Here is a 22067-nt window from a genome sequence, read left to right on the forward strand (position 1 = left end):
CACAGGAGCTTACAAGATGACAACACAGGAACTTACAGGGTGACAACACAGAAGCTTACAGGGTGACAGCACAGGAGTGTTGTCACCTTGTAACAGAAAATGTCTGATCAAGGACTTTCATGGAAGGATCACTACTGAATTTTTAAGTGAAAGATGCTGATTGTTATGCAATGTTATTTTCAATCTTTGTGATCGATGACAAAAATAAGCAGCTTGTGTATGGTCAGCTTACCTTTGAGTAAAGCGGATAATAATGATGTAAGCAAAGCTTGCTGGAATTGGGAAGATCTTTCTTCTAATAGAACAGAATTTTATGTACAGGAAGGGTCTTTCACAAATTGTAGACTGGACACTGCCAAGCAAAATGGACATGACACTTCCAAAGCCTGGGAAAGGCAAGTATGTAATGTGCAATGATATCAGGATTGAGAAACTGGCAAGAAAAAAGCTTGTCCTGCAGAAAGCGGACAGACAATACTAAGTGTAAATATAAATAAATAAATATATATATATATATATATTCATCAAAATATTTTCTAGATGCACGAATGCCAGACTCAAAACTTTGCATTTTTTCTTCAGTCTTTTATGGGGGCATACCAAGCCGGGATATCCAGATACTCAGCTGTGTATATGGTTTGTCTGTTTTTCTCCTTTAGGATTATACAGAGATGTGAAGTTTCCTTTGTGCTCTATCAAGATTGTTCAGATTTTTGCTTGTTGCAATGTAACAATGTAACGCTATGAACAGAGTCAGAAGTGGCCCACGCAACATCAAGCATAATTTGAATATTTCCTGTTTGAAAATTATTGAATTTTTTTTATTATACAGACTTTCGGTTTAAATCCTCTATAAACATTACATCAGAACAAAGTATGTTGAATGTCTTACAGATCTTTTGAAACCAGTCATAAACTGAGTTATTCAGCCAGTGCTCTGCCAGCGTGGTGCATAGAAGGACCCTTGATTTTTGTCTCTTTAGATGTTCAATATGCCCCTGATGATCAGTATCAGTAGGCTACCTGGTGATGGGAGAGCTCTGGATCTATGTGGCAAACCTCTGCAGAGAGATCTTTGCTTCCACATCACAAGCAAGGGTCTTTATTTGCAGGACTATGTATAGGATGTAAGACATTGAATACTTTTTGTTTTGATGCATATGGTGACTATTTGGTTATCACGTGTGCTATTACTGCCCAGCCATTGTCTGTGAATGCTACTCAACTTATGATGTTGTGACATCATACATACATAAATCTTAGCGCCATGTCCTGTGATCTCCGCAGTATAATATTTTTGTTTTCTGCATTGGTATTGGAGACAATCCCCTTGTTCTGTATCTCAGTAAGCAAACAGAAAATGATCAGAGATTTACTCAGCTGGGTCACAAAAATTAAAACAAATTGAGGCTGGTTCTAGCATTTCACCATTCTATGCAAACGCAGAATAAAAAAGATTTTAACCACAGTTGGGCTTTAATGTATGATTGTGCTCTGTACATAGCAGTTGGCAGTGGCAGTTGGGTTTGCAGCAGAGGGGTGGGAAGGATGAATGTGGCAGGTCAGTGAAAAGGACGTGTCTGAGCTGCCTGGGATTCCGGATTCAGCAGAGGCAGAATAAGCCCTCTATTGATGGTGTCAAATCTCTTGTTCTTCCAGGGTACAAGTTGGCCAGTCAGTGCTACAAATTAGCATGTAACAGCTGGCACACATTGGCGGCCCACGGAGCCAGCAAGCGTCATGGTTAGGTCTGGGCTCTGCCACTGCAGCAATGATAATGTAACATTCGAGGTTGCGTAGGAAATAATATGCAAAGCAGGGTATGGCGTTGACAGATTCCTTTGTGCCCCAGGCTCTGACACACAATTTGTAGGCTATTGTCGTTATTGTGTCAGAGGTCGAAAGATTTGCACATGAGACTTCATATTTTCTATGTATGTAAATAGACGCCTACTGATCACATGGCTCGATGTTTAAAGACCACTAAACTAGTTTAAAGGGCCTAAGCAGCTTGGCTAATGTCATATAAAACAGTTAGCTTCTCTGAGGTCATATGCCGGGTCACCAACATAGGGAAAGGTTAGCAGATAGGAACACCTGACTTCTTTATGATCTGTAAATTCGTTCCTTAGTTGAGGGTCAACAATAAAGCCAAGCAACTATCAATTTTAAAAGGAGGAGGAGAAATTCAAAATGGAGAGAAGAAGTTCAGTGAGACTACAAGCAGCCACTTTAGCCCACATTACACAGACATGGCCCACTTTGTCACCATCAGGAAACCGACCCTGAGAAATGCCACACTTTTGTATACAGAGCCCTGATCTCAACTTTGCTGGACACCTTTAGGATGAATTAAAACACTGACTGTGATCCAGGTCTACTACTCCAACACTAGTACATGACCTGACAAATAGACACAACTTGACATTCCCTTGACATTCTTCAAAATACTGTGGAAAACCATTCAAGTACAGTGGAGTTTATCATAGGTGTAAGGAGTCATCAGAACCACAGGATCAACCATGATCCTTTGCTCTTTAGTCATTGGAACATTGAGACCAACCATAGTTCTCTGCCCTTTTTTGTATTGGAGTCATTGGAGCATTGGGACCATCCATGATTCTCTACCCTTCTTTGTCTTGGAGTCATTGGAGCAACCATGATCCTTTGCCTTTGAAATAATTATTGAAACACTGGGACCAGCCATGATCCTTTGCCTTTGGAGTCTTCGAAGCACTGAGACCAATCATGATCTTTTGCCCTTCTTTGTCATGAAGTCTTTGGAGCATTGGGACAAATTCTATGCCCCTCTTCATAGCTTGGGCCAGCTCACACAACAATATGGTAAACCTTCCTGTCTCATATAAAGCTTCTCTAATGTCCAGAGTCATTGTCCACCCCGAGGAGTTAGAAACAACCCATGAACACAAACAATGAGAGAGAATCATGAGCGTTGTTTATCTTTATCAGGCTTTCCATACTCAAAGGTCAAGTTAGACCAAACCTTGGCAATATTCATGAGGACTCATTGATCTGTCTTATCCCAATCTACAGAACAATATAGACCGCTCTACCTTAGTATGACCCTCAATGTCCAACACAGATCGCTCTTATCTTCCCTCAGCCACTTACACAATATACTTACAACTCTCAGTGTGTCCATTCAATACCATTCATCTCACTTCATCCTGTGACATGGCCTGGCCACAATCATTGTTACAGCCTCTTTAATTATTCATGTAGCAGTGTCTTTAGCACTCTCAGTTTTCAGCACATTAAAGCACTTTGTAGTTGTAACATACATTATTAACCTGTCTCCTCTATGATCATTTCCATTCTCCATGTCACTTCTATGGACGGTGTAAGTGATAAGACTGGGGAGCAGGTGTCAAAGCTCTTCTGCAGCCCTTTATATGTGATGTGAATTTTACTGGACCTCACATCAGAATTTTTTTTTCATGTGCACCATTTAAAGTACAGTTGCAGGTATTTGTTACCAGGAAGGGAGCCATCTTCATTGAGGCTTCATCCGGGGTCACCACCTACTTCCTGGACTGAGATGCCAACTTAGAGATGGCACAATTATATAAATCCCAGTGCCACTCAAGCTTTTGGCTGTTTACAAATGTCTGGCACAAATCCACTAACAGTGCAGCCTTTCATGTCTTAACTTGTTACAAAGTTACAAATTGCTGGAGGAAGAAGACTGTAGAAATGTATTCTCCTACCTGCAGCAAACTGCTTAGGAACGGGACTGGAGCTTAACTTTGTCTTTATCACAAAAATATATGGAGAATTATTTTAGAAAATGTTGCTTTAGATTATGATAAACCAGAAAATTTCTGATGCAAACTTTTTACATTACTGAAAGTTTTCAATAAATAATCTCTGCAGAAATTCTGGACTAAGGTGGAATGTACTCTGGGCTTCTGTCTGGAGATTTTCGCTCAGTTTTGTGTTCTTGGCTGGAAATCAATGACTCAATTAGCACAAGTCAGAATTTGCAGTGAATCCAAACACTTTTCTCTGAGTTGCTGATTGCTGGGAAGCAGCAAAGGACCCATTATCAGTTCACATCTGGCTATGCAGAGCTTACCTAAGCAACCCCCCTTCCCCAGTTCAAAGCAGCACAGGATCCAATGGGAATTTGGCTTTCAACATTCCAGACTGGAGAGGTTTTATTTTTTTTAATTTGTGTATGCACTCAGGGTAAACACTCCAAAGGGCACATCATCAGCTTGGACATCTGGCTCTGACCCTACAAGCTTACACCAATGGATTGCATGAGGATAAAACGGATGGCAATGTGTTATCCGTACGAAGACACTTGCAAAAATACCATTTTATTAACTAGTTTTTATATAGCGCCAACATTTTAGCAAAATCCACAGCCATGTCACTAGCTGTCCCTCAAAGGGGCTCACAATCTAATGTCCCCATTATAATGACATATCATTAACTTAGTCTAGGGTCAATTTAGGGAAACCAATTACCCTATCTCCATATTTTCGAAATATGGGAGGAAACCAGAGTACCTGGAGGAAACCCATGCAAACACAGGGAGAACATGCAAACTCAATGGGTTCCTCTATGAGTCCATTTTGCTAAGGAGAAGATATTCACCTAACACCTCTTTCATCATGTAAGAAAAACTTATATCTCCTTACAGCCTATCACATAAATTCCTTGAAACAACGGGCTATCAAACCCCCTCTTACACAGTCAGTTGGCCAACCCTTGGCTAGTCCGCTCAAACCTAGTTTATAAGATGTGCATTGAATCAATTGCAATAAATGACCCGCTGTTCTCTTATATCCAATCGTGATATCAAATGATTGAAATAGCTGGCATTGTATTCCTAAAGGAGCTTGACTTTTCCTGTTGCACTAAGAGCCTGCACCTACTGCTCTCTAGGTTTTATCAGCATTGCATGAGTAATACAAGTTTATACCATGCACCAAAAACAAACCAGTAGAATTGTTCTTTACAATACAACATACTGTAATCCTTATTACACAAATAAAACAATGGCAGTCATTGCTTACTTACAGTGTGCAAGTGTCTCAGCATTTCCACATACCTGTAAGAGAACAAATGAATTATAAGTAACAGAAGATAAATCACAGCAAACCTTGCTTAATAATCATATCAGTGTGTCTTACAGCAACCAAGGTTTATCCTATGTGCTTTTTTTGTAAATTTAAAAGATTACTAAAGTAAAATTATTTGTCTGTATACATTCAAAAGTTAATATAGTGGTTATTATAGATGGTGTCAATGACATAACAAATACATAAATAATAAAAAAAGACCTACACTGCAAACTGCTGAGATAAGCACATTGAACTGTAGAGAGATTTGATTGCTCCCAGGTCAGATCTGACCCATGGTATTATAAATGGTACAGTGAGAAAGAGGTGCAAGTAATGAAATCATCGGATTCCCATGCAGTTACAGCAAAAGGAATACAGTTTTTTAAAGCAACAGCACTCCATGAAAAAAGGACAACTTCTGCAAAAGAAGACTACTGATTTTTACATTTTCTGTGCAAAACAACATTAAACCTTGATTTCTTTAGAAGCTGAATAATCTTTAGCATATTGTACAAGCCAGTGTTTCTTGATCTTTGTAATATGGGGGAACCATTGAAATAACTTTCAGGTTTTCAGGGAACCCCTCCCATAAATATTATATCAACAGCTCACGGTATATTAATGTGGTGCTCAGTAGGAAGAATTCCTCCTATATTACAGGCCATTGGGAAGATTTTCAACCTTACAGATAGCCAAAAAGATCATTGATGTCACTTAAACTGAACCGAGAGGTGCAAACTGCTCATTGCTCTAGGAACCCCCAGCAACATACTACTAGTTTTCTTTTGCAGGGAGAAGTTTTTAGAAATGTTTCCCAGGCTACAGAGTTGCTTTAAACAGATCTCTAGAATTGGAATTGATTTGTGATTTTTTTCCTCCATTTTTCAAGAACAGAATACTGTTTCAGTACTTACTGTTTCTCCGAGGTGAGCAAGTCCTCCACTATCGTCAGCGCTCTGGTTGGTCCATCTCTCTAAAGCAGAAAGGAATTGAGAATCAGAACATTTTTCAAGTGTAACTTTGTATTCCTAAATTTATATAAAGCTACATCCCATTTTATCCAATATGTAACCATTTTCACAAGAACAAGAGGAAATCTCCTATAGAGTCACTAAAAGGGGTCCCTTTTGGAAGACCGCTGTGAGTCCTGGCTACTTCTGGTGTCCACATCATTGTCTGCATTACCTTTACATTTTTATAAGGGCTGTCCAGCGGTGGGGTCGTCTTTGCATGGAACCTGAAAGGGTCGGGTACAGCTCTCCATTAGCATTCCTCCAGACCCAGGAACAGAGCTGGCAAGAAACAAAGACGGCGTATATAGGGGGATATATCTTGCTTTACTATGTAAGAAAAAGTCCCAGAGGCTTGCAGAGACATAGAATAGGGTGGTTTAATATTTGCCCTGAGATGGACTTTCAAAGCGTATTACAAAAACTCTAAACAAAATTCTGCAAATGTAATTTCTGAGATTTATGGAGCAGTCACAGAATACACGGCTTGTTATTGGGAAAGTGACAGATTATACGGCTTTTCATATGGACCGCAAATTTCATTTCTTCCTCAGAAGTAAACTATAAATCACCATTTTATGGTGTATAAAAGAAAGGAAAAAATGAATGTAAATAGAGGGTGGCCATGTCTGTCAATATCTGCACATAATCCGAACAGAAACTTTTGCTTTTGTTCTAGCAGAGACAAACTTTCTATCCTGCAAGCTTTTTGTTTTTTACGCTTATCCAATGTCTTTCTTACTTTATTACTCAAATTGGGATTCTCTTTTTAAAGTCTGTACAAGTAATGAATTCAACATAGCTCCCCTCCCCTATCATTTAGGACCTGTACAATTTTTTGCATGCTTTTAGAAGTACAAAACCGAAACTCACGACAGTATCCAGACATGTAAGTAATCTTCTCCTATATACATAGCATTTAACCTATTACCACCATCATCTATCTCCTTTTCTAATTTCTCATTTTTTGTACAGGATTTAGGATGTATACCTGTTCATGTCCATATTTATTGTATTGTTTAGAATAATTTCTATATAGGAAATATGACTAGTAATATTTTATGTTCTAGTTTGCATGTCAACATTACCCCTGAGGAAGCATGTTTAGGAGAAATGCATCTGGTAATAATGAAATTACAGCAACCACTTAGTGGCTACCAATATACTAGAATATACTAGAAATATACCAATATACTAGAAATATACTACCAATATACTACCAATATACTAGAAATATACTACCAATATACTAGAAAATCATGCTAATAGCAGTATATTGGTCTATAGGCCAAGTATCAAGATTTGTGGTATTTACGTTATTCTTGCTTTTTTGTCATGTAAACTTTATTGAGAAGTCTTACTCTTCTCTCTTCTTACTTTAATGGCCTTTTGACCATTAAGTCAGCAGGTACGCATTTTACTGCAATTTATTTTTTTTGTAAAAAAACTGCAGGTCAATATTCCTGCAAAGTAGCATGCATAGCATTTCCTCTATTTTAACAATGCAATCAGGTCCAATTGAAATATTGGATTTTTCTGTACATCACTGTCTAAAAAATGTGCAATGCAACATGTTCAGGAGCCATGTATATACGCCGGTATCTGTGGACATCCAGGGCACCCTTTGATGTGGGTTTTGCTACTTTACCAGATAGATTTATATTCTAATCAAAATCTGTAAAGGAATTTTTTGTAAACTGATCACAGGTTTATTATCCTTTACTAGTTTGGGAAAGTTTCTATATAGCTGGAGAAACAGATGAGAGCTCCCTCACAAAAGTTGTACGTTACTCAGCTAAAGAGGGTTCCTCTTACAGTAACTCTTTATCTGCTCTAGCACTGAAATACTGTAAACCTGGCAGCTCATTACTTGTAGACTGGTGACTGCCCTTCCTTCTCTGATAGTTCCCAACAAGAAGTGACCTCAGTCAGACTGGCATCATGTTGGGGTAATAATGCACACTGGGCACTCGGCACGTCCTCATATCCCCACCATGCTGCGTGCCAAGATCTCGGGGAGGCCCCACTTCCACCACTTGTATACATGTGAGATAATCCTTTGATTGATATGTCCTCGTACACAACTGCCATTTGCCCGGTGGGTCACATGACTCTCAACTCCCCCCGGACTGCTTAACACAGCAGGCAGGAAGTGGCACAATCTCTGCACGTTTTACTGGAAGTCAGCTGAAAGTGTCCATGTAAACTCTGGAGAAGAAAGGCTTGGCTGTCAGCTTGATGTTGTGCCTGTGCGCTATCAACTTTGCATAGATAAATAAACAGAAATGTGATAAAGTGTAGGAATGGCTACAATGATTACCTGTGTCAGGTTTTTGTTGTTGATAAGTAATGGTCTACGTGTGTTCGGGCCTGTGCACACAACAATATTCTACATAAATACTCGCTAGGCCAGAGTTTCTCAATTCTGGCAGGAACCCCTTCTAAGAAGTTTCAGGTCCTCAGGGAACTCCTTCAATAATTATTATATCCACAGCTGACAGTATCCTAGAGTGATGGTCATTGGGAAGAATGTCTCTTACATTGCCAGCCATTGGGAAGAATGTCACCCTTACAGATAGCCAAAAAGATCATTGGTGTCACCTAAACTGACCGGAGAGGTGCAAACTTCTCATTGTTCAAGGAACTTCTCTGGTTGAGAAAATCCTCCCTAGACTTAAAATAACCACAGAAATTAATGCAGTTGGAACAAATAGTGATCCCTGCCACATTCACACATTGAAAATTCAGAGATTGAAAAGATGGAAAATTCAGATTCAAAACTCTCACAATGGCCAGCTTCTATGTCAAACAAGTCTAACCAAACCAACTTGACTTCTGATTATGGAAATGGAGTTGCTGCTTGCAGATGATACCATTGCCAGCAAATAATATTACCATGATTTGGAATTTGTTTTCTAATCTGCTTAAATTATTTGTTTCTTAATAATGTTTATTTATTTATTGCTTTTTCCTCATAGGAACCTTGTGAATGAACTTCATGGAAGCCAATTAAGTTGCTGAAAAGCAGGCTGTATTTCTGTTCACCTAGTCGAAAGTTCCCAGTCCACACAGCCAGAAAGAACAGACTGGTCAGTGACCTGACTTTTTTTGTACTGCGGTTAAACAAATACAGCCTGGTCACTGTCCTACCTCCAATCTGTGCATGAACAGTAAAAGAGACGCAAAAGAGATCGATGAGTCAATTTTTCTATGATAAACACATGTGAAAGCAGGACACCCAATTATCCCAATTATTACCCTTCTTTCTACCAGCCTGTGGGCTCTCGTTTGGAGGAGTTTAAAAGATTACATCAAGTCTAAGTTTTAGATTTAATGTAATATTTAGGATTAAGCAATGCACATATGCTAGATTATTGTCACAGATACATTGTCATTGTTTTAAATTAAAAATCTAGTATGTGTACAGTGGTCCTCCAATGTAGTTAAGTAATAACTCCTGTCGAATCAATGGATGGCACAACAGGGACCACCATTGTACCCTTTTATGGAAGAGAACACAGTGAGGTGCCACTAGCTCATCCTCCCCTTTCCCCTCTTTCATTGTTCTCCTGTCACTGAAAATGATCACGAAAACACAAAAACAGAAACAGGAAAATTGTTTCCAGTTATGTACTCTAATTTTTCTTTCCCAACCAGTTCCATGTTGGCACAATCTTCAATGTGTGCCAACTTGGAGCCAGCAGAAAACTGCTGCCAGATACTTACCTAGCTCCTGGTCGACACACAGCCCCAATGGTGTCAACATAGAGCCGGCATTAAACATAATTTCCAGGGACAGAAAGCTAACATGTGCAGTACCAGTCAAGAGGCTTCAAGCTAACATGCTGAACATATGATGAGAAACCCAAGCTACTGGTTGGGAACAACTGCATTGTAATAACAACAATGGTCTGTAAAACTATAAAAATGACAAAGCCAGGTCTCTAAAAGACAAATTGTAAGAATGTTTAAAGATATTGGTAGGAAATCATGAATTCATGGCTGCTGTGGAACAGGTTTATGGTGCAACAATACAGGAAAACCAAATGGCAATTGCTGAAAGATCCAACCCACCTCCCCATAGACGTAGGGGAAGCATTATTTTTATTGATCTCACCCAGCCCCCTGGGTAGTGACAGAATTAGCAGCTAATGGATATTGCCAGAGGATATACTTGTATTTACTGATCTATAGCTGAAACAATTATGGAGGTCAACAGAGACAATTATAGGACACTTTTATATGGGGAAATTATAGGGTTATAAGAATTGTTTTTCTTTACCAAGGAGTCAAAGGGCACCGTCAGATGAAAGAAGACAAAACCAGTCAATAAAAGATATTGCAATCATGGAATATAAAGAAGCAGTCATGTCAGTTTCTCTTTCCAAAGAAGCAATCAATCTAACAACAGGATAGACAAATGTATTTTAGGGTCAGTGTCAATTAAATGAACTTTATTAGTTATGTATTTCTTCTGATCATAATCCTGACATTGCCTTTATCTGCTTATTTTCTGCAGAATGACACTATAACATTCAGGGTAACCATTGACATTCTAAAATGAGATGCCAGCTCAGGGACGACACAGTCACGTAGATTCTGGAGCGCAGTTCTTAGCTGTGTTCCCAACATAAACCAGACATAAATCAAACCCTGCTGCATCTTCTTACCCAGTTCTGCACTGATCCACCATGCCCGGTTCTGCGCTCACCTATGATGCCCAGTTCTGCACTGATCTACCATGCCCAGTTCTGCACTTACCTACCATCCCTAGTTCTGCAATAACCTTTGATGCCCAGTTCTGCACTGATCCACCATGCCCCGTTCTGCACTGATCTACCATGCCCAGTTCTACACTGACCTATGATGCCCAGTTCTGAACTGTCCTGCGATGCCGAGTTCTGCACTGATCTACCATGCTTGGTTCTACACTGACCTCTGATGCCCAGTTCTGAACTGTCCTGCGATGCCTGGTTCTGCACTGACCTGTGATGCCCAGTTCTGCACTGACCTGTGATGCCCAGTTCTGCACTGACCTATGATGCCCAGTTTTGCACAGTTCCAGGATGCCTGGTTCAGCATTGACCCACCATGCCCAGTTCTAGTTTTATCTTAACCTAAAATGTTCCACTTTAAATATTGCTTGTTGTCCTGCAACAGTTGCATTATACAGAATGCAGAGCCTGATTCACTGTAATCGCACCTAACTGTACACAAATGCAACCACACCCTCTCCGCTCCAATTTTCCATTTGGAGAAATAGATACTTCAACAGCCTGTACAAGAATACCAAAACAAGATCAGTAATAAATACCGACAACAAAGTTTATTAATTCACTTCCCGCCATTAAAATATCTTGCATGCTTTACAAGGCGGAGCCCCAGTTTAGGTCATTGGCACGAACAAGATGTGCAATCAACAGGACTTCCATCTGTCAGCAGGAAATGTTCCCGTTACAGGAGCCCTGTGGTTGGGATAATTCTGACCTTGCTATTTTTTAACTTTGTTTTTTACATGCTTCATATTTACAAACAGCCGCACAGTCATTGACGCCCCGGTAAGGGTGAAAAACATTTAATTCTATTCCACCCATTGTCTGTGTTTTGACTGCACTGTTTATAATCCTACAGAGGGTTCTGGCCGGTGGGGGCACGGTATGATGTATGAGGGCCACGGGAAGGAGGGAGAGGGCCCGGGTGGGCGCCCAAGGATATTTCTGTTTATCAGATACAGACAGAAGGGGCGGGGAGCCAACATAAGGTGTTAAAAATAGAACTTTTGGCCACCCTTTTCCAGTCACAGTTAATGCAGGTGAAGTCAAAAATGAAAAAAAGCAGTGACCTCCGACAGCCAATCAGAAATATTTTTTCAGCTGTCTTTGCCTGAGCAAAGCAAGTCTTGTGCTGTGTTGGAAAGCAAAATCAGAGTACAGTTGTATGTTGTACCCTTTTGATTGTCACTGTAGAACCTGAACCTCGAGGAGCTTTGGAGCGGGTGGTGGGATTACAAACTTGGCCAAATTCAAACAGATTTCCAGGTAATGCACACAAGGAGGTCCAACTCAATCCCCACCACTTGGCCTAGAGGACAAACATAATCAACTAACCCTAGGTAGAAACCCAAGCCCAACCAATTGTGGCTGTGGGTAAAGACAAACCCAACCAAATAGCCCAGAGAGAAAACATAAACCCAACCAACTGGGCCTGTAGGGAAGGCACAGATCCAACCAACTAGCCTTGGGTGCTAACATAATCAACTAATCTTAGCTACAAACACAAGCTCTTCCAGTTAGCCCTGGAGGGGACCCAACCAACTGGCCCTTGGGGGCAAACACAAACCCAACCAACTAGCCCTAGAAGGTGCACAAACCCAACAAACAAGCCTAAAGGGTAAACACAAAATTAACCCACTAGGTCAGGATGGAAAGCACAAACCCAACCAACTAGCCCTGGGAGCCAAACACAATCAATTAGCTCTAGCTACAAAAATGAGTCCAACCAGAGAGCCCTGGAAAATAAACAAAATCACAACCAACTAGCCCTTTGGGGCAAACACAATCCCAACCAATTAGCCCTAGGGGGCAAACACACACTTAACACAAAGCTAACTAACTAGCATGGATGTAAAACATAAAAACCAACCAACTAATTCTGGAGGGCAAACCCAACCAACTAGGCCTGGATGGAAAAGACAAACACATCCAACTAACCCTGGGGGGCAAACACAATCAACCACCCCTAGCTACAAAAACAAGCTGAGCCAGTTAGCCCTGGGGGACAAAACTTAAGCTCAACTGACTATACCTTAGGGGCAAACATAAACTCAACTAGCCTTTGGGGCAAAAAAACCCAACAACTAACCCTTGGGGGCAAACACTAACCCAACCAACTAGCCCCTGGGGGCAAACACCAACTCAACCACCTAGGACTGGAGGGCAATCACAATCAGCTTGCCCCAGCTACAAAAACAAGCTCAACCTTATAGTCCTTGGGGACAAACACAAACCCAGGCAACTAGGCCTTGGGGACAAACACAAACCCAACTACCTAGCCCCAGTGGGCAAACATAGACTCAACCAACTAGCTCTTTGATAGCCGGGATAAATATATGTGTTCCTAAAGAACATGATAAATCACATTATCACATCTTGCAACATCAGTTTCTTTTATGGTTCATGACATTTTATCCACAAACTAAATTGGTGCTTAAGGCTTTCCTATCCACAGCTAGATGCTGCTATCGCAGGTTTAAACAGTCAGTGGGTAGCTATATAATACCCAGCATGTGTCACTGTCTGCATGTACAGCTTTAATTGATGTCTAAATGGTGGATTATCTAAGCTTGGGGTCACCAGCCTATCATATCTTATTAACACTGGCCCAAAAGGCAAATACCCCTTGAGCCATATTTTTATTATGCTGGCCAAAAAGGCTGTATTTCCTCTAAAGTCCGTAGGGCTGAAATTTTTTCATGTTTGATATATGGAACTGTGTTGGTGGCAGATGTCACACCTGCTGGCACAGAGAATAATCTGATTTTAGCTTTCCATCACTATATATAAATATCGTGGGCAGAAAAAGAAGAAGCAGGCATTAACCTGCGAAGAGCCCTCAGAGTGCTGAGTCGACCGCTGTAATATAATAACATTGTGACAGCTCGTGTGAAGGATGGCTGGCAGCTCTGTGTAAGCAGACGGTGTGATAGAAGCCATCTATTATTCATGGCTGGACATGGAGTGACTGCCAGACAGCAACGCGTCCCATCTCCCTTGGTAGATTGTAAGTTATGAGTCTTGAAAACCAAAAGCACGAAAGAGCAGAGGATGAACGATGGAAACTGACAGAGGAAAGTCAACGGCGTGGAAGCTTCAGAAAAGGTAGATGTCTGAGATGATCAAAGTTGAGTCTTTATTTCCCTACAATTCAGCAAAAATCGGGAGATTTCTGCACAATTTTGGAGAAATGCATTGGAGTCAATGGCAAAGCTGATTGCTGTCTTCTAAAAACAATAATGCAGGGTGCTCGAGATCCCAGAATCCTCTGGAGCTGGAACTGACTGAACCCCCATACGCATGCAGGCAGGGGAATCGCCTGTCTGCAGGAAAGGACCTGCCTGGTCACAATTTTTGATGGCAGTTTAAACTGAACCCATCATTATTACACAGTGCCAACATGTTATGCAGTGACGTACAAAGTCCATAGTCATGTCACTAGCTGTCGCTCAAAGGAGCTCACAATCTAAAGTCCCTAGCATAGTCATATGGCATTACAACAGTCAAAGGTCAATTGAAACCCACACAGACATGGAGATAATCTGCAAACTCCATGCAGATAGTGTCTTGGCCAAGAGTCAAATCTGGCACCAAGAGCTGCAAAAGCCAGAGTGCTAACCTCTGAGCCACCGTGTTGCTTCGATATTCAATATTATGTATATGTATGTAACATAATATTGATCTAATTTATCTAATTTTAGGATCTAATTTACATATTTTTTCTAATTTACTTTTGAATACTCTTTTGAAGAGATCCTCCCCCCTTCCATCTTTACCGCGCTGGTGGTAAAGACTGAAGGGGAAATCCTCACCTCTTGGGATACTTCCATATATATATTGCATAGACATATCACAGAAGGCTGTGGGATGCTCCTTCTGCACATGTTTGGAATCGGGCATGCGTCATAAGAGGGCTTTTCTCATATGAAAAAAAAAACAAGCATGCACGATAAGATCTGCACTTGTTTTTTTAAATTTAGAGGAAGACATGTGATCCAATCTCATGCCTGTGCAAGGTCAGGAGACGCCAGGAATAACCCTTAGGAAAGAAGATGGTGGCGTTGGACAGATTGGGAAGCCCCGGAAAGAAGAGGGAAACAGAGACAGCTTGGAACTCACTGGGCTCAGAATATACATAGATTGAAGGTAAGTAACTTTTTTTTTTTTTTTAATAAAAGTTTGGCAAACATATTTCATTCCTTTTAAAGATTCATGTCCAGATCTTCTGCCAAAAAATCACCCCCTTATAAGCCTTATTTTTGTATTTATTTATTTTATTTTGTTTCTTTGTTGCCATATTTTAGTTTCGATCTGATCATTGCTTTGCAGAGTTCTCCTTTATCAGGATGCGGAAGCACAATAGTCTCTTGTGGCGGGAATGCTGGTAATGCCTCACTGTCTTTCTGAGATTCAGGAAGGAGTTGGAAGAGGGTGAAAAAAGAGGACGGAGGGGTACAGCTGGTGTGCGAAAGGAGAAATTAGCTTAGTTTGAGCTGCTGGCAGACCTGGCATTGCACTTAGCAGAGGCGGAGCTTGTGTCTTCTTCTTTATTTGGTGTATCACTTGCAGACACAGCCAATTTAAGCATAGCAATCCAACATACAAAATGATCGTGAACTGACCATTCAGATTTATTCTTGAAGCTAATGACCTCTTTGGGCATTTGGCTAATGCAGTGATGTCTATGGCCAGGTAAAAAGTGACAAGTCCTCTTTAGATTAATAAAACATTTTCAGGGGAATAACAATGCAGCAATGAACATGCACACCTGAGCAATCCTGTTGCCTATTCCCATGCACTGCTTTCCACCAGCCTGTTCATTTAAGTGGGCTGCCCAATGTTTCATAGAAGTCCAGAAATCAAATATGCACCATTTTTTGGAGCATACAGCACTGCAACTTCGTATATGCCATGTATTCTAGCACAGTGCACAGGAGAAGCTGTGTCAGGGTGCTATTATTCAGAATAAACAGCACAAAATTGAAACCAATGAGTGTAATTTAATAAAGCTCTCCAAGACTGTAGAAAATAGACTATCATGGGGGAACCTGGGTAATCCAGCAAACCTGCAATGGATCTTGTTCATGATTGAAAACATTTACCAAATAATACCAAATTTCTTTTAAGAAATACATTCCAGGTTTGCTGGATCACCCAGATTCTCCCATGATAGTCCATCTTTTCAAGTCTTAGAATCCTATAATAAACCATGTTCAATGTGTGAGATGTGCTCTGCTGTATGCAGCAGTAATGCAAGCAATATCACATACATTACAACAATGAACATCTGTGAACGAGCCATAAAGCCCCACAAGGCAGTAAAGCCAAGATCACACCAGAGATAAATCTGTGCAGCAAGCCTCCAACTAATCCAAAAGCTTCAATATACATAGATATGAAATATTACATATCATTATTGTGTAGCATTTTCTCCAGCCAGCAGGTGGCGCTTTCTTTCTATTTACATATACTTAGCTATTTAGCTTTCACCTGTGCTGATAGAATGATTTATTGGAGTGGAGAGTCATCACCTTATCAAATAGCTGAATGATATCCAACTGAATTACCTTTTGCAATCCTCCAGAGCTGCTTTCTTCATCTTCAGAACTCTTTTGTTCTTCGTCGGAGGTGACGTCCTCTGCGTTGCCCATGGGAATGGGGCAGACTTTGTATGGTTCGGTGTAGGCACTGCAAGCAGCAAGAAATGAGCATTAATTTTATGATCATCTTACACTTTACAACATTCCAATAATGAATGGTTGGCTGTTTTAAACTGGCCCTCATCCATTTTTACATCTCAGTGCTGCTAACCTCTAGCAGTTTCTTTCTGCTGCCTGGCATTTCATAGGGTGGTTGGCACCATCACTGTGCAATATATTGAAATAACCACTTCTAGTCTTCATCTGATGCATGGGTGACAACCCAACAGTACAATATATAGGGACAGAGAGTTGTTAGCTTGTAACAGGTAATACCTGAATATAAACCTTCATGGCAGGATCAGTTGGGATTCTAATAATGAATGCTACAAAATACTGAAAATGACCTTTAAATAGATAACAACATGTTAAAGCTGATAGTTTAATTTAATTGGATGTAGATATACAACACCGCTTTTTATTCTGATAACATTTTAATGTTTTGCCTATATAAATATTTTAATCAGGTGTTTAAACCACAGACAGGTCAGCTTTCCTACAAGCCTTACCTAAATCCTCTTTTTTCTCAGAATTGCCGTATATTACAACCTCTCTGATGGCGTTGCGGTGAGTACATTGTTATCATCACACTTTGAACCACGAACATTTTTAGTTTGGAAACTAAATCTTGTTAATGAAGCCTGCGGACGGGGGCCATACTGAGAAAACATATTTTATAACAGCTGCTGTATGCGCTGTGTGCGGGAATGATGCTGAGAACCAGGTCACGTGATCCAATAAACGCACGCTGGGCAGTGGAGCAGTGTGGCTGGCACTCGTGGCGATGCAATTAAATCCTCATCTTAGAAGGCCGTCAGGCGAATTTTTGACCGCGCAAGTGTAGATAATAATTCTGAGAGAATACTCCGGTCTGCCATACAAACCACAACAATAAATACTAATGATATAAGGGAGGCAGTTTCACAGAGAGGGGTTATTGCTATCCCGGGCAGCAATCTATAATGTTATTATTGAGGGGACGCTGGATATTGCATCCCTAGGGCACAAAATGATATAAGAAGACAGAATGGGAGAAAACAACGTCCAATTAGAAGGCATTTCCTGGGAATGTGTTGGGGTGGTGGTGGGGGGTTATTACCTAAATTACTGATCTTCTTCATACCTAAGCAATTAAATCTATATCCATAATTGTGTATATCAGTCAGCAATGATGTTTGCCCCACATACACAGGATTGAGATGCCAGTTTTTATAAATCCTGGGGGCCATGCAGTGCTTTGGCTGCTTTCACAATGAGGATGCAGATGAGCTGCACAGTTACAATGTGATCATTGCAGGAGAGAAGACTTTGAATTCACACTGGTAGTGAGGTTTGTGGTACATTTACGGCTTCCACACTCCAGGAACTGCTGTCTCTTGGGGTGGCACTACAAGTAGTGTTTCCCTTCGGCATCCTTAAAGGGATTGAGTAGGGGCTGCAGAGAAAAGTTAAAAGCACCATGGGCAACCAGATTTACACTCGGGCTTGGATGCAGCAGCAGCACATGTCTGCAAGCAACAACCTTGCAGCTAAATGTAACATGTTGTTTTTGGGGACTATGCCACATTCTGCTGTGGCTACTAGCTGCCATGGAAAAATTGGTTCCATAATGCTTGGGACTGCAGTGGTAGAAACCTTAGGCATACTGTGGATCTAAAATGGCCCTTTGGAAATGCCTGCAGCAGAATTAAATCATCTTAGCCTAGACAAAGTCATCAGCCTAGAGTTCAAGCATGGCTTCTTATATTGATCAAGGTGGAGAATTTTTAAAATGGCACAAAACTATTCACTTGGACTAACATAGGCAGAATATGCTTTATAGTTGCTCAAGCCAAAACCAAGGCTCTAAACAATGATAGAGAAAGTAATCTCACGAGTCAGAACTTGCAGAATCTGGAAGGTTCACTATGAGCCAGGTTTGGAAAGCGGCAACAGATAAATGGCAGTTCTCATCTGGCAATGCAAAGCTGCAGCACCCCAAAAATAGAAACCATGCAATCCCAAAGAGCAGAGCTGGATTAAGGAAGAATGGGGCCCTAGGCAAGTTAGCAGCATTGGCCCCTTATCATTTCGATTGACATTGATAAGAATTGCAATAGACACAGAAGAAACCTTCCTATTACTGTCTCTACCAGCAAAAATCCTTCACATTAGACACTAATTGTCTACAAATGTATTCTCCTTTGTCATGTGATGGACAGGCAAACAGCTATACCCAATTGCACTATTTTCTTATTATCATAACGGAGCCCCTCCTAATATCCATGGGGCCCTAGGCTTCAGATTATGGTTGCCCAATCAGGAAGCTTATAATTCAAGCTATTGAGTACAACAGTGCAATGCCAACCAGACAGCTTGGTATAATGTCTGTGTGTTATACCCCATCATGTTTTTTTCACTTTGCTTGACTTGTGCTCAATGGATGGATTGTTCCTTTTGAAAAACAGTCAACACTTATTTTTCTAAATGTTAAACAACTTGGACAAGCAGTACAGAAAGGAGTTAATCAAAGATTGGAGGTGATTCTCCTGTTGAGGTGTCAGATAAAGCTGAGCTGTTACATTTGCAGCCATTAAAACACAGCAGAAGCCTCAAGCTGGGGGTCTCTATGGACGGTTTAATCCTTGGATGATTCTTTCTTTGTTGTAATGTCATGGCTGAGTGAGAGCAGATTGCAGCTGGGAGGCTGAATGAAGATGGGCAACTACCAAGGGAGCCAGAAGACAAACTTATAGCCCACCAGAGAGAGCCAGCTTATCAGCCCAGCAAGCACTGCATACCAGAACATTGCACCAACAATAAGTGCATGAGTACTCGAGTATGCTGGACCAGCATTAAATTACATTCAATCTCAAAAATAAAAATGTAACATATTCTATTTTACCAGTTCTTAGATTCAAAGACTGTATCAGTTTTTACTTTTTTTTTTTTTTTTTTTGCTATCAGCCTACCGATTATAATAATTCTTAATCATTTTATTGTATCTATGGAGGGGCGGCATTGTCTTCCTAGGACAGGAAGTGTGTTAGGACAACAGGACAACTTCCCTTCTGTATAACATAGGAATGGAGTGTGTTGTAGTCCACAGAGAAAACAGGAACAAAGTTGAGACACAGGAGAACATCAAAAGCAGATAACATAAGGAAATTTCTGGTAAGATAATTTTTTGGCATTTCTTAAACGGATATAAGACAGCAATTTTTGATGGTAGGTGGATGAAATCAAATAGAGCAAAAAGAAAAAGTTTAATGTTAGAGGTTATATACATTTAAACTCCATGAAAGCACACCCAACAAACCAGCCTTAATGAAGTACACCTAAGCAATGACAACATAAAAAGAATACTCACAACTAAGGCTAACTTTTTGCAAGGAAACCAAACCATAACTAACCTCATGACAGTACAACCAATTAAAGCTAACTTATTGGGGAAACACCTAGCCAAAGTGAAGTTCATGAAAAAGCAATTTAACTCAATGAAAAAGTATCCAACCAAAGATAACATCATGAGAGTACAAAGTCAATTTCTTAAAATGCACCCAACCAAAGCTAACATCATTAAAGTGCCCCCAACCAAAGCAACGTCATGAGAGTACAACAAACCAATGCTAACGGTGTGACAGGACAACCAGGCAAAGCTACCTTCATCCACCTAAACACAGCTAACTTTAAGAACGTGTCCCCCATCAAAGCTTATGAAAGTACAACTAACCAAAGCTAACTTCATGAGAAAACACCCAACCAAACCTAACATCATGACAGCACAACAAACCAAAGTCAACTTCATGAGAATGCACCAAACCAAAGCTAACGTCATGAAGGTTTCCTCAACCAAAGCTAATTTTTTTAGCGTATATTCCAACCAAAGCTTCATAAGAGAACACCAAACCAATGCAAACTTCACAATATTATGCTCAACCAACGCTAATTTCAGTATAGACCCAGTATAGACACAAGTATAGACCCAAGTAAATATAACTTCACAAGAGTATACCTAATCAAATCTAACTTCATTGGAGTACATCCAAGCTATGCCAACATCAATACCATTCACATGGCACTGATGTATTTGAGCACACACTTCTTAACTTTCTGAGAATAACAACTGTCCTACAAGTTAGTGCCATGGTAATTCAGGGGTTACCAGCAATCAGCGTCCTTGTTACTGCACACGCCTTTCCCACCGTGCGGCAGACCCCTTGTGCTGCATTTCCTGTAAACAGGGAGCGTTTTCCTCCCCAGAGATAACCTGGCAATGAACTGCAGGAGGCTGACGTGGGGCCTGGGCGGCACACCCAGGAGTCAGGACCACTCTGAGCCAAGGCCGCAGCACAATGCCCTCTTAACCCCTTCACCTCTTCACGAAGCTTAGCATAGAGTTAAATCTTGAACTTCCCCAACAATGGCTTGTAAAGAGTGAAAATAAGTTCTATTTAAAGGAACAGATTCAGGGGACCACCCTACGAACTGGTTTGGTTATGCGTCATTGAAAAGGTAATTTAAGCATCCAAATGTAGACATTGTTCTTTCATTCCAGTCTTGATCCAGAAAGTGCTGAGTCAATTAAAAATCATGGGGACTCTACATTCAAATTTTACGCTTTATTTTTCTGAATGGTTCAGGGACCAGTATAGAGGATTTCTTAGACTGGTCTTATGTAGAAGGATGGGCAAAGGGGTATCTGCAGGAGTTCCTCAAGTCATATACAATTTCCTCCGCTCTGACAACAATAATCATGTGCTTGATCCGGATCAGTATATTCCCATCACACACCATACTATATCCAACTTCCATAGTTGAGTTCTGTAGCCAACAACAAATGACACTATGACAAACGTGAAAATGGTATGTTGCTTGTATGTCGAATTTATCAATTAAAGTCAAGGGTGTTTAAGCTTACTGAAAATCATACCTGAGTTTAATGTTCCAGAGTCACATAGAGCCCATTCACCAAGATATGCCCGTTATCCATGATAAAGGAGTTCTTCATGACTCCAAAACATTGTACACTGGTGACTTTCAGTATAACATAATAAACTTGAAGGTGTTGGTGTTTCTGTTTGTCTTAGAAGGGGTGTTTCATTTCAATTTTAAAGCATGGGTGTTCCTGTTTATCCGTGGGTGTATGTTTTTGTTAATTTTGGAGATGTCAGTGTTTTTGTCCACCTTGTCAGTGTAGGTCTTCCTATTCACCTTGGCGGTGTGGGGGTTTCCTTACATCCCTAAGGCATGGGTGTTCCTATTAATTTTTGCGGCGTGGCTGATCCTGTTCACCTTGGCGGTATGGGTATTCCTGTTTGCCACAGAGGTGTGGGTGTATCTTGCTGGTGTGGGTGTCCATATTCACCTTATTGTTATAGGTGTCCTCATCCACTCTGTAGGTGTGGGTGTTCCTGTTCATCTTGGAGATGTAGGTGCTGGTGTAGGCGTTCCCTTACATTCTTAAGACATGGATGTCTTTATTAATCTTAGAGATGTGGGTGTTCATATTCA

The 22067-nt window shown here is 40.6% G+C and overlaps 1 protein-coding gene across 1 annotated transcript in view; it reads right to left on the reverse strand.

Moving 5' to 3' along the window:
* Positions 1-22067, reverse strand: part of FGD5 (FYVE, RhoGEF and PH domain containing 5) — a gene marked incomplete in the record, with an annotated part of 91149 nt that overhangs the window by 53239 nt on the left and 15843 nt on the right. Inside the window, 3 exon segments of the mRNA XM_072420509.1 lie at positions 5050-5080; positions 6008-6066; positions 16443-16563. Coding sequence (XP_072276610.1) covers positions 5050-5080; positions 6008-6066; positions 16443-16563 — 211 coding nt within the window.

The sequence above is a fragment of the Pyxicephalus adspersus genome, chromosome 8, assembly GCF_032062135.1.
Source record: "Pyxicephalus adspersus chromosome 8, UCB_Pads_2.0, whole genome shotgun sequence".
Taxonomy (NCBI): Eukaryota; Metazoa; Chordata; class Amphibia; order Anura; family Pyxicephalidae; genus Pyxicephalus; species Pyxicephalus adspersus.